The sequence below is a fragment of the Haliaeetus leucocephalus genome, unplaced genomic scaffold (assembly GCF_000737465.1).
Source record: "Haliaeetus leucocephalus isolate CR32 unplaced genomic scaffold, Haliaeetus_leucocephalus-4.0 Scaffold262, whole genome shotgun sequence".
NCBI classification, from domain to species: domain Eukaryota; kingdom Metazoa; phylum Chordata; class Aves; order Accipitriformes; family Accipitridae; genus Haliaeetus; species Haliaeetus leucocephalus.
Window position 1 is genome coordinate 8831455 of NW_010972698.1, and position 14107 is coordinate 8845561.

Consider the following 14107-nt stretch of genomic DNA (forward strand, 5'->3'; position numbering starts at 1 on the left):
TCTCTGAAGACACATCTCCCCCCTGTGCTGGTGAGCATGGTGTGGCCAGGCAGGGCTAGGAGCAGCAGGTCTATGGTCCTCTTCATCCCAGGTTGCTAGCAAGGGTGACCTACCCAGGCACAGAAGTACCTACCCCATACACACCAATACAACTGCAGATGGACTGGGGAGAGCACAGCCTTTCATACTTGAACTTTCAGAATCAGTTGGCTAGAATTTCTTTCCTCCCATGAAGATATAGGAAACTCCTACACTGTCAGTCCTACCACAGGCTTGGGTTTATCAATCAATGCCAAACCCACAAAGCTCAATACACACTGTCCAATAGCCCAAACATGCTGTAACACTTGGCACAATGTCAGCAGGCATATGGATCACACTGTGCAATAAAGTGATCCTCTTTACTCCAACTTCAGGAACATAAAATGGTGTGCAAAGAAATGAACTTTTAAAATCCCATCTTCCTCCTGCACTCCCAAATCCTGCAGATGCTCCTGCTCAGAACCAAGTAGCACAACGCACTTCCAGTGCAACAGACAAACCACTCTGCCTCCATCTCGTACCAAGGACAGGATCTTCTGAGGAAGAAACGAAGTGTGGTTGTTGTATCAGTTTGATTGCTCTTAAAGGAAATTACAGTGGGCAATACTCAAAGAGCTACATTTCTAAACTAGCCCAAGACAGAAGCGAGAAACTATCTGTGGCCTAATTTGATGTCTGCTGCAGAGAGCCAGCAAGCCCTATGCGATCAGATATTCTACATAAGAAATACCAGCCTCCACAAGTTTGCAGTGTTACAAACAGTGAGATGAATAAGAAAATTCTTTTTTGTAGCACATTTCTTTTTAAAGTTCAACCTTGTTAATAACTGCAAAGTTATTTACATTCTGCTGCTGAAGTGTGAGCTGCAGAGGGTAAACACCTAATGGTTGTTCATCCTGTTAATTAAGTACTTTCTGCAAGAGGGAAAAAAAAAAAAGAAGAAATGAGACAAAGAAGTTGGAGGGGAGGCTGTGTAACTCGGGGAAAAGGGACTACAACTCAACATTCCTCATCAGGCACTGCCAAGAAATAATATTTTTTCTCAGGAAAATATAGGATGAGTATCCTATAAAAAACACAGCTGCTACTCACATGCCTGTTACTACTAACAGTGAAGCACTGATGCAAATCCAAATGGCAGTCATTCCTGCCATTAAGATCACTAGCTGAGCTGGAAGAGTCCTTCAAGAAAACCAGGTGCTACCCAAATTGCTCAATCCCTCTGCTGGTGAATAAAACAAACTCCAGATCCTCCACAGATGAACATATGGCCTCAAATTATACCAAATTTTGTCTAATCTGTTCTTAAAATATTATAAGTGATGATGACACATGAATTATAACTAAAGGTCTCCTGTCCATAACATCTCTTGATGGTAGCAGACATGAACTCAGCTTAAGCAGTAGCAACTGGAAATTCACCAGTGATGTATATGCTGGCAAAAGAAAAGACTGAATAACGTCTAAAAGCCTGCTACAGTTCCATCAAAATTCATAGTTTTCGCAAATTTATGTTGGATTGGCTTAAATATTTAAATAAAAGAGGTCCCACATATTCTAGTACAATGGTAGAGGCTTGCAGACCCTGGGTATGTACCCATGGAAGAAGCAATTAACAAAGTATTTAAGCTTGAAATTAAATCCATCTCTACTCACAGTGCTTAAATGTGTGTTTAGCTATAGGTTTATATTTGTGGTTTGTGTCAGCAGGATTTAAGTGAAGGCATAAATTCTGCAGTGAATAAGGGGAAGCTGCTGAACAGTGCTTCTGGGGGCCAACCTCTGTTAGCAAACACCCCACCAGAACACGGTTCCTCTGGCTCAGACCTTGCGCAAAGAGTCTAGACATAAGCAAAACTTTTCAGCATTTATTTTAGCAGACAGCAGACTACAGTTGATAAATAAATTCCTGTAGGATGTATTTCAGCAAACATGCCAGGATACAGTTCTGTTACAAAGATTAAGTAGGTATAGACTGGGTTTCCAAAGGCAGAGTGCTGTAGTACAAGCAAGTGCTGAATATGAGCGATATACCTGAGAGAGTCAGTTAATTCACAACACACTAACTGGTTTTCAAGAGCTGAACAGGGGATATCAGACACATTCTACAGAAGCACTGAAAAAACACTCAGGCTAAAAACTGTTTAGAGACAAACCTTGCAGAGTTTCCTAAGCCCTCTTGCAGGCAGCACTTCAAGAGTTACAGATCTTGCAAATGAACACTGGGAGCTCTCACAGGCTTTAGCTGAAGTGGAGAAGGTATTGACTTTTAAGTAAAAGGCTGGGTTTATTCTCCCTCGTGAATGTCTAACATTTACATTACATAAGTGATAAGTAAAGCAAACACGAGAATGTTAAAAGTCATTCACAAGTATTTTTAAATGCATATCTACTTTACCCTACTAGTGTTAATAAAAAGTTCTAAAAATATTTTTCACTTGCTTCCTTTCTGACCTGAGAAATACCTACACTGAAACTATGTTTCTTTTTTTCTTTCTACCTTACCTTTTCCCGAATGAGTAAATTTACTCCAATATCCAGGAAAAGAACAGACCAGCATACTATAAACACTTCTCGCATTCTTGGGAGCCTCTAAAGGCTACCTCTGCTTCTGAGTAATATCACCATTGTAGGGTGAGGAGGACCTATGCTTTGCTGAAGGATGTTTACTCAGCCAGCTGGGGGTTGTAGAGAAAGAATAAGAACACAAAAATGCAGTCACAGCTTTTAAATGCCATTCTGCAAAAGATATCAGTTTGGGGGGGTTATGATTAACCCATCTATCCATCTCACTTTTCTTGGAGTGAAGAACTATGAGGTAACTGTGTTCTCAATCATGAGACACCTAAAATGGCTTGTCTGGATGATGATGGATCTGATGTATACATTAAGAGGTGTAAGAGGAGTGGAATCTCAGTTCTTTTCTTTATAGAGTTTCATAACTCTCTTCACTAAGCTACAGAAGTAAAGCTGAAATTCACAGAAATCAGGTAAGTAACAACGACCACTTCTATATCCAAAAGCAAGAATCCACAGCAATATTTTTTCCATAGAGTTTATTATTTCAGGGTATCACTCAAAATGAAGTATGAAATAACATGATATACTCTTCACTACTGATGTAAAGCTGACTCTGAAAGGCACTCTAGACTTCTAGATGCAGTAAGACTCAACACTTGGCTTATACAACATACAAGGCATCACTTCTTTCCAGTTTCTGTTGTCTATAGAAAGCCAATCAATCACGTCCTGTACTTCAACTTTGGCTTCCCAAGCCTCTTCTCTTGCTGGCAAGAAGACTGATGGGATACATGAAGTTAAGGGAACTGACAAACTCACTAAATCATTCTTGAATGTTCTTAAAACAGTGCCAATCCCTTTAGCTTTCAACATATTTCCTGTCTTTGTCCGAGAGATCATTTAAGTTGGAGGCACGAGACACCAAAAATGACTTAAAGAATGATCCAGGCATTTACTGCCTTCTACATATTACGCTAACACAAGCAGAGTCCTTGTCCTTGACTGACATACCGGTCTTATGTTGTTTTTTCAAATTTGTGCATGGCAAGATTAGTCAGAGATGATTTTGCTGTCAACAGAGAGTCTTCTGCAGTTCTGTTCTGTGACAGCTGCGATATGTGGCTAACCTTCATCAAGTTAGAACATTTTGGTGTTACGTGAATAATATACCAAATAATACTGTTTCCTCAAATAAACATTCAAGTCCACTTTGTCAAACTGATGAACCATCAGTTCTCTGAATATTTCTTCTTCTTCCAAGTTTGGAGGGAAGTTACACTTAAATGTCACTTGTTCTAATTTTTGTAACATAATGCGCTGTATGGGTTAAATTTCCATGCTAATTTCCAAAACTGAACAAATAGATCTGGCAACCGTACAAACCTATAGAGTAGGGGCTCCAAGATATGCACCACTCACCCTGCTGCCCCACCAGCAATCAGCAGGAAAGACTGTTTTAAGGGTGCAAATGCAGATAAGTCTCCCCACCTGCCACCCCAAAGTCCTGCTTCTGAGACTGCTGATAACAGCTCTGTTAGTACCACATACATGGAAGATTTTGTAATGTGGTCATCTGCCTGCTGGGATTGAGTTTGAGAAAAAACAGCTTCATTTAGCATAGGCCACTGTTCACACATCAGATGGTAACTTTGCTGCATACAAGAATGAATGAATGAATGCTGTTGGAAAATGAAAGGTGACAGCTGGACATTCAGTGCTTCTGAAATCCCTAAACTTACATTCAGGTTTGTGGTGTAGGACAGATCTGGACCTAGCATAACCACACCATTCCTCACCATCTAATACCTAAGGGATACGTATGTTCCAGGTCACTAGAAAGGAAAAAAGCTTCCACAAGGAGCAGCTCTGCTTCCTCCATCTAGTCCTAATAAAGATCTTTTCACGATGTGGTATGATTTCATTCTAGAAACCTGAAAGTAAAAGCCTGTTTATTAATCTTCTGAGTTCTGCAGGGTCACCAAAAAGCTAGCTTTTTATTGTGCCTTTAAAGAGCACAATACAAGTATTCAGCCCTGTATCATTATACCTCCAGGCAGTGTGGCAAGAAAACAGACAAAATCACGTGAGAATAACTTAGCACTGCCAAGCAAAGAAAGATCTGTGGCTATCCATCAAGATACCTGAATGGCTTTCAAAACAGGTAAACAAGGTGCGGTAGATGAGCTTTGATTTTTGCAGACCTCACATTTCATTTTTCATGCATCTCTGATATTTTTAAAAGCTCTTTTTATACACTAACTGAAGTGCCCTTAGAAATTTGCCAGGTTTATGCATACTCCCTGGAGAACGATGCTGTGCGTCTAACTGCAGCCACACAGTTGACAAGAGTCAAGACACAGCTGAAAAATATGTGGCATGTCAGGAATGATTATTCATGCACTTCAGTACTGTATCTCAGGAGGTACTTGTCTATGTAAATGTCTTGGAAAAAAGGAACTAGAACTTTTGAAGCTTCATCCTGAGGAGAAAACAGCAAAGAGCACTGTTTTTAAATTAGAAAAGCAAACAATTCTACTTCTCTCCTTTCCTGTCATTGATTCGAGTACAGTGAGTAAGAGAGGCTAAGGTTAAGGTTTCTGAGAGTGAATTTAACGCACTCCTTTGATCTAGTTCGGTGAAAGTGCTAAGCAGTATAGTCATAGGTAAAATAAATTTTTTTCTGAGTGCCTTGCATTGTGTGCGTTTCTTACAGACATATAAACTAAACCGGCACAGCCGTTTGCAACTACCAGTACCAGAAAAATGCAAAGCACTAAAAAACCACTACTGTGGTGTTTCACTTAATTTTGAAGATGTGAATGACCTGTGATGGAGAGCAGGAAAGCAGGAATAGGCTGAATGTATTTTGCTATTCTTGTGGCTTAGCAGAATGTTATACACAAGGAGAAATCTCCCCTTTTAGACCTGATTCACTGCTAGACTATGGTTGCTTTACATTATTTTGGCAATGTCAAAAAACCTTAAAGGACATAAAAATTGTATTTGCATTCTGCTTATGCTCTGATTCTCTAATACAGCAATGGTACACTGTAGATACAACTGTGCTTTATGTGACTGGCAAGATCCTAAGAGATGACTTTTCCCCATCTTTTCTTAGAAATGCAAACAAATTAACAAATGCAGAGCTAATTTGGTGCCAGAACAGCATAGTGAAGATTGATCCTCAACAGCTGAGCTGTGCCTTTTCGTATTAAGTCTTCAGCATCTTTCTCCTTCCAAAATTAGTCATGAATAAAAAAATGAGAAAAGTAATAATATGAAGACAAATGCCATATACTACAGAGCATTTATGAAATGCCTGCTTGTCTCTTAGACCATGAATTGCTGTGATCCTGCAAAAATAATTTCTTTCAGAAGTGGACTGAGAAAACCGATGTGTCTGTGCTGGACTGAACTTGTTGTGTTTCACAGTATACTAGAGCTGTCCTCATTTTTTTCTAATATTTTGTCACTGTGATGCAAATAGTGATCACAACTATTAAGTCCTTCCTATCTTCTAAAGAAATGATCAGGGCCCTTTTGTAATTTGAAACTGAGGACACAACCATTCTATACCTAAGACGGAGAGGGAGCTTGTGAACATTGCACAGCATGGTTTTAACATTTACTACCATAAAATATACTACAAAGCTACCTTAGGGCATATTTTAATCTTTCCTGTAGAATTGAAATTTTTCCTTCTGTGTGAACAGTGATTTACCTTCCAGGATATACGGTCTTATTAAAAACAAATATGGAAAGCAAGAAATTTCTTCTCCCATTGTTTTGGCCCTCCTCCAAAGGAAAAAGGTTGTCTTCCTCATGAGCAACCCATTTGTCAGTTTATAAAATACTTCACACATGTAATGTTTGGGAGTAATCAAAACTTGTATCTCCCAGGCTTTTTTGTTGGAAAAAAAGAATGGGAGATTTTTCTACCCTTGTAAACATGAAATCCGTATCTATGTCATGAGGCAGAAATGCACTGGCAGTGGGATTTACCTGGGGATACAGACTGAGGTGGAACCTTTGTGATGAGGGCGGTATTCCCCTGGAGATACAACTGAACTGAAGTGGTTCCCCTAGCTAATCCAGCCCTCGTCCAGGTTGCTCACTGAGGCACTCAGGCCAGATCAAAAGATGAAGTTGTGTATACCATGAATATGTCTACTAGATTCAGTGCAAAGAACAGAGATTTGTGTCTGTGGCGGGGCTGATGATTGCTAATTGTTTGCTAAAACTCAACATATAAGATCAGATTTTTCTCCAGCAGCCAGGTGCCAAAAGATGCAGCTAATTCAGCAGCGGAATTTCAAAATGCCTCAGCAAGATAAGTGTCTAATCTCCAACAGGATTTAGGCACTTAACCAGATTATACTCTGTTTAAAAATTTATTGCCTACTTACCTGCATATTTAGCAGCCTAACTACCTTCAAAAAGCTCTCCTCCAAGGCCCCAGTTTGGAGCAAGAACTGCCCATAGATGTCTAGCTTTTCCCATCAGGATTTTTTTCAGTCCTGTACGTTCACTGTTGAAGATCATCAACCTGCACTAGAAATTTGAATGCTGTTACTTTTCTGTACCTGGAAGAAAACAGCATTTACTCTTCAGTATAGAAGTATGATGGGGGGGAAAAAAAGGCACAGTGGGTTCATCTGAAATGCCTTGGAGACAAGAACACTGAAAAATGTGTCTGGTGAAGAGTACTGTTGAATTCCCAGATCACTTACGCTGGTACCAAGAAAAAGTAACTTTAAGATCTACTCCCTACCCAGAACACACAGTACTGCCCCTCCATCCAAAGGCAACGATCTCTTTACCAATTCCCTCTTAACAGCTCCTCTAGAAAGAATCTTAAAGTTGAACGTATCTGCCCGAATAAGCTGAAATGGCATAATTTCATGTTTTGGGGAAAATTTTGAGGTTTATTTCACTCAAAAAGAAAAAAGCTGCAGAAAATTTGTCTAGCAATTAGTCTAAAATCTATGTGAGATTACACATTCTTTATGCTGAATACAAAGAAATAACAACTGTGGTAACAATTTACAGCACCAGAAAATAACTAAGGTCCACTCTGGATTTTTGTCTTAGGCTACTAGAGATTTGACTTGTAACTTTGTCAATGTTGAGATATAAAAAGCTTCTCCATTCAATCCAATCCCATTTAATATTAAGACATAAAAAGCTTCAGTGGAACAAGATGATCTACTTTTTAAAAGTCTGCTGTTTCTCTCTGCAGAACTGTCTTTCACAAAACCAAACTTGTTTCTATTTTCCTTCCCGTCCCCACAAAAATTCTCTCAGTCTGATACTCTTCAATCATGATTAAAAGGCATTTCTCAGTGTCTCCCTGACAAATGTTCCTACTCATTTTTTTCAGAAGCTGGCAATGACATTTGTACCTTGCTTGGTGTTTTGTATTGGACTAATTTACCAATTTAAGAAAACCACTGCAATATCTTGTTGCATACAAACACCATCCTGCAGGACGCACCAGGTATTTGTGCATAACTGGGTAGGATGAGGGGGTTCAGTAGTGCTGGTTTCCCAAACTCATTCATTTTGTTCCTGCCCATCAGTATTCTACCTGGAAACAGCACTGACTTAGCTGGCAACATAGAGCATATTTGCTATCATTTATATGCTGGAACTGTCATGAATATGTCACAAAACATGGAATTTGTCCATATGCTTGGAATTCAGTCAAGTATGCCTAAAAAAAAGAGCTAAGAACTGTCAAGCAAGCAAGCAAAGATTAAAAATTTGTTACTTTAAATAAAAGAGCTTCAGGACTGTTCAGCACTACATTTCAAATATACCAAACTCCTTCAGACTTGCAGTTTCTTAATGCAAACACAAGATAAGGGTAGCCACAGATTTATGCTTGGATGTCAATAGTGAGCCTGAACTGTGACGAGACGTCGAAATCAGCAGTGATCTACACACAGCAGTGCCAGTAGTATCCTGGCTGCTGAAGGGTGTATGTGGGTGCAGCATCTGTGGCTATCAGGCCAGTAAAAAAAACAGAAGTAGAGTTTCTCACCCTTCCTAGATTCAAGGAACATTTGACCTGATACACTGTATTACCTTTCTCCAGACCAATTCTTCACTACTTGTTTGTGTCCCTAAAGCACTTAGGGCATTACCTAACCCTGTCAGCTACAGTAAAACACACAACCTGACCTGAAGCCAGTGAGCCTTGCTGACACTTCCCTGGAGAAGCCCAGTAAGAGCAGTAAGTGACCATGTCCTAGATCCCAGAAAGCTTGAGGCTTCAGCTCCAGCCTGTTGCATCAAGGGGCTAGTACTCAGGAGGCGTAACAGACCAAAGAGAAGAAAGGACGGTCTGTATCTTTCACTTCTTGACTGTTGTACCTCGGATGACATGAGCAGCCATTACAGGAGGTGGAATGTATCATATCAGGCTGTCCTCATCTGGGTCAATGCATAAAACAAAGTGTCAAATGTGGGGAAGACAGTGAAAAGAGTAATGTGGCAGGCTTTTCCACCACTTCTGTCACTCTCCAGACTCTCCAGAAGAATGTGATAGATACTGCAATTCAGTTCCTTAACCAAGCAAGCTAAATTCCTCCTTCAGATAACCTGGAACATTACTGGCCAACAGTAATATATCATCTACTAAATTCTGTCCAGGTTTGGAAAGAGAAAGAAAATCCAGAGCCAACTAATGAAACTGTTGTCAGCATTCTCCATAGGTTCATGGCCTTTATTGAATCAACTTATAAATCTCTGGATTTGCAGGGCTTCTGAAAGGCTCTGTGCCCTTTAGCTGAAGTATGTCTTTCCTTTCTGGTACTATGGGCAGGAGTTTGAATTTCTGGGAATTGCTTCTCAGTTCCTAAAACACAGATGAATCAAGGAGCAAGAATCAACCTGAGGTGTCTCAGGTGTGAAGAAGTATTTGCATGACGTAATCCACTTCCTAGCACCTCACAAGCATTTTCACCCAACAAAATTGCTGGCGGCATGCAGACCTGGGACAGTGAGAGTGTTGTCGAGCTCTCTTTTGCTGCTGTCGTTTCTCTGGCCCTTATGAGTTAGTGTTGAATGGGTGCTAGGAAGTGTTTGGTGGCTGGAGGAAGTGAATTCTGCATTATGTTATTTCCTGCAGTCAAGACTTTCATGAGCCAGGCAACCCCTTCTAGCTTTTGGTTCCTGTATAAAAGCAGCTACTGGGAAAAGCTCTCAGAGCTAACAAACCTAGAAATCTCTGAAGGCTGTTCTTTGCAGGAGGATGGGTTACAATGAAATGAGATTGAAGTATCTTTGAAACAGAAAGTGTCAGTGACACAGAAGCCATAACCCACTGCAGCAAGTCCCAGTCCTGTTGCCCTCAACTGTCATCAGATTCACGCCGTCACCAAGGTGCACTGAACCTGCTGGTTTGTGAGTAACTCATTTGCACGTGGTTCTCCACCCAATCCAAACTCACCCCTGCTGGCTCTCAGTTAGCAACGCAGAACAAACCCATGGAGACTAGAGAAATGAATCATTTTACCCAGTACATGAAGCCTTCACACACGTTTGCATTTGGATGACTCTTACCTCTTTCTGGTGATACTTTATTGCTACCTTTAGCTTTGCCAAATCATGACATTTTTGGGGATCCAGCTCCTCACTTTGATCATCTCTGTGATTGAGAATGATCTCCAATTCTCGGGAACTCCGTGCTTGATCCAAAAGGTCCTTAGCAAAACGCTTGCACTGCTGTGAAAGCTCTTCATATTCAGCCTTGAACTCATTTTCCACTTTGCTGAGCTCCTTCAGCTCCCAGCCCAGTCGGAAGGCCGTCAAGATGGGGTCCTCACTTGATAAGGCAATCAACGAAGGGCTGGCTAAGGCTTTGTAGATGTTCAGCCTTGACCTGGAATGCCTTAGGCTGTCCACCTCCGAACTGGAGACACATTCCACACAGTTGCATCTGATCTGGTGTGGGCGTGGAATTGTTACCCGTCTTTGGACAAGCAGTTTGATGATTTCATAGTTGTTGGTGTGAGCCGCCAGCATTATTGGGGTGATATCTGGAGTGAATTCTGAAAACTGGGTGTCCATCATCAAGGTTGGAACCTATATAAAGGGATAAACCATAGTCATATTTCATGCGGAACAGCAGAAATCAGATGTCCCTCCTTCATACTTTTGAAGTGATGTCATAACAAAACAGAGTTTCTATAACACCCTCTGTTCTTTAAATCCTGTTGTAACCATGCACGCACACACACTGCTATTCTGGCAAAACCATCTTCCCTCAAATCATGCCTGTCTGCCTCCTGAGCAGGAACCTGTGACCATTCATTCAGCTCCCAGTCTGGTGTAAAAGTCAGTCACATCCCCATCTGAATGCTTTATATGTGAACCTGTTCTGAAATGGATATTGGTTCATATACCAAATGGTGGACTTCTGCAGGAAAAAAGGAAGACAAAAGGCCCAGGTAATTACACAAAAAGAAAGGAAAGTCTAGAAAAGAGTGAACACTGAATAGATTTCCATAACTATCATCATTTGCATTAGCAGGCCAAGAACCTGCTTGTAGTAGACCATATGAAAACCAAACCAAACATTGGTCTGCAGCTGAGCAAAGCTCTTCCTCACCTTTTCCCTACTGTTTTTATTTGAAAATACTTTTCAGTGGAAGGATACATTACATAACTGCCCTCAGAATAGATTTGTTTTTTTTTTTTATAATGGGTTTGAAAAAATTTAAATGTAGAATTAATGAGCCATAGTCCACTACAAATAAGACACTCCAGGGTGTGCATTATTCAGCTACTGTTGCACTTCTCAAAAGATGAGCTTAATGCACACCCTGTTGTGTCTTATTACTATACACAGAGTGCAAAATTAGACCAAAATGCTCTTACATCCCAAGCACGCAGTATGTTCCCATTTGCAGCACAGGCAGCTCTCTTTGTTGTGTGTTAATCATTACTCAAGCATACTGTACTTCGTGTGCCCACCACTCTTGCCCTGGCAGTTGGCATCCTGCTGCTCAAGGGGTGATTGCTGGCTTTGGTGAACAGTAGGCCTGTTTCCCCTTGCAAATGTCAAAGGCGTTTCAGAGAAACTATTGTCAAAGAGTCCTAATGACAGGAAATATTACTCAGTATGTAAAAATCCAAAAGTAAAGCAGCAATAAAGTAGTATGAAGTAACTGGTTAGAAATCCTTCTGTAGGATATACCTAAGACTGGTTATGAGACAGTGAACCTCTAACCATGAGTCTGAGTTCCCTGAGAGTTAAGTGCCTCTAGCACTAAAGACTCCTGGGCTGCAGTTGATTGATAAACCTCTACACAACCCACCTGCGACAGCAGGACAGAGCCTGTTCATAGCACACAACACTCTCCCAAAGGTCGGCATCACACTGAGATGCAGGGTCATCTACTGGAGCAGGGCTCACTGGGTGGCTATGGGTATTTTCGGGTATAATACAAGTCTGCTACTCTGGATGCAGCACATGAGGAGTTGAATCTCTGGCAGCCTACAGACACCCAGGTGTGAAGAGGCTTTGCTAACAAGGCTGGTCCCTATAGAGGCAGCCAGGCGGGAGCCTATAAATATGGCTCATGGGAAAGAAGAGAGAATGGTAGTGAGGATTTGCTGTGGGTTGTGCAGGGCTTGGTGCCTCTTAGCATGGTTGGATAAACGTATTTTAAGATATCTAGTAACAAACAGCTGAAAGCAGCTCTCTTTGTAAGGTCTTTGACTTTCTTTTCCTTTACTTAGCTCATTTAGGTAGTTTGTTAAATGTCAAGAGAAAGGTGTGGGTTTTTCTTTTTTCTCTCTCTTAGAAGCATTTTTTTAAAACCCCTGATGCTTGAATAATTGCATTTATCTTTCTTCCCCTCCTTTTTCAGTCAGTCACTGGCTGCTGTATTCACAGCCTCTGCCTCAAAGGAAGAACGCTTTCCCTCTCTATCACTCCTATTACTGTCAAGTTTAATCTTGTTTTCCTGTATGGAAGTTATTGTATCCAGGGTTGTGAAAAGGATTTTCAGCTTTACACAGATGAGGTATTCATGTTGCTCAGAATACGAAACGGGCACTTGCAGACAAGACAAGGTAGTAATGTTACAGGTGGGGATAGTGCTAATCTTGTCTGCTCCTGTCTACTCCTGAGGTTTTCTAAATCTGGATCTAAGGCTATCAAAATGGTTGTCCCAAGGTTTGGGATCAAATCAGGGGTGTCCATCAGGTGATCTCTCATCCCTTATTCTGGCTCATATCACAAGCCCTCACCCCAAAAATGGAGCACTACTTCATTAGGACTCGGGCAGCTGATGTGTGGAAGGCATGTTTTCCTAGGCAGTGTGCAGCACTTTTAATTAAGGGATAAGAAGCGAAATGGTGGTGCAGAGACAGAGAGGCTCCCTGGGGTCTGGGAGCAGATCAGTGTAAGGCTTCAAATCACAGGTGCTGAAGCTTATTTCTGATTATAGCTGAGCAGCAAAACAAACCAACAAAACACAGAAGAGGAATAGTGTGAATGATGGCTGCTGTGGCTTCTCTCTTTTCTATGCCTGGCTGATCCAAAGACCATGCGTTGGCTAAGAATTATATATCTTGTGGTGAATATTTTTGTTGTCTTCTTGCATAGTGTTTTGACAACCTGCATCTTAAACTGTCTTGTTTTAAAGATGGGGCTATACAAAGCAATACATATTATCTACATATTATCACTGGAGGGGCAGCAGAGATTACAACAATGCATTGTAATTGTTGATGTTCCTCCTGCACTATTCTGACAGGTTGAGTTCATGTTTAGATCAGCTTCTTCTATGTCTTGGGTTAACTTACAGTGATGGAAGCAGAAGAGGAATAAATTATTCTACCCCAAGGGCTCTGCTAAGCTCTTCCAAGGTTATTTTCATTAAGTGACCTGAATAACAAATTCTTTTCCATTAACCTCATCACCTGACACAAGCTGTTAGGCTGAGTCCTTCAAAACCTTATTGTCACTACTTGCACAGGAGCATGTGCCTTGTCTGTATTTCATCTTGGTAATGTTCACTTAAGAAATTAATGCTACAATTAACAAGTGACTGAATGCTTGTTACCATCTTCCTAGACTTAATCCTCATAAAAGCTGTCCTAAGGTTTGGGATCAAATCTGGGGTATCCATCAAGTGATCTCTCATCCTTTATTCTGGCTCGTATCACAAGCCCTCACCCCAAAAATGGAGCACTACCTCATAAAGGTAGGTAGGCTGCTTACCACTGTACTGCTGCTTCTCTAAAAGACACTGCAGTGAGTGAAAAATCTTTATTTAAAAAAGGGGCGGGGGGAAGAAACAAGCTTAATTCATTAGAGGAGAAGAAAAGGGGAGGATTAGCTCACATAAAAGCACTGTTCAGTATAGCTAAGCTCTCTTCTGAACAGAAAAACAAGTTTTCCAGTAAATAGTGCACTGCTAGAAAGAACTTCCGGATAGGAAGACCAGGAATCTCTGCTTATGTTAGTAACTAGTACAGTATAAGAGGAGCAGAACTACAGAGCAACAAAAAACCCTGGCACTGAAGACCT

At 40.9% G+C, this 14107-nt stretch overlaps 1 protein-coding gene across 1 annotated transcript in view; it reads right to left on the bottom strand.

The window, feature by feature from the left end:
• Positions 1-14107, bottom strand: part of TRPC5 (transient receptor potential cation channel, subfamily C, member 5) — a 66265-nt gene that overhangs the window by 38052 nt on the left and 14106 nt on the right. The window contains exon 2 of the mRNA XM_010569035.1: positions 10129-10650. Coding sequence (XP_010567337.1) covers positions 10129-10650 — 522 coding nt within the window. The remainder of the gene's footprint in view (positions 1-10128; positions 10651-14107) is intronic.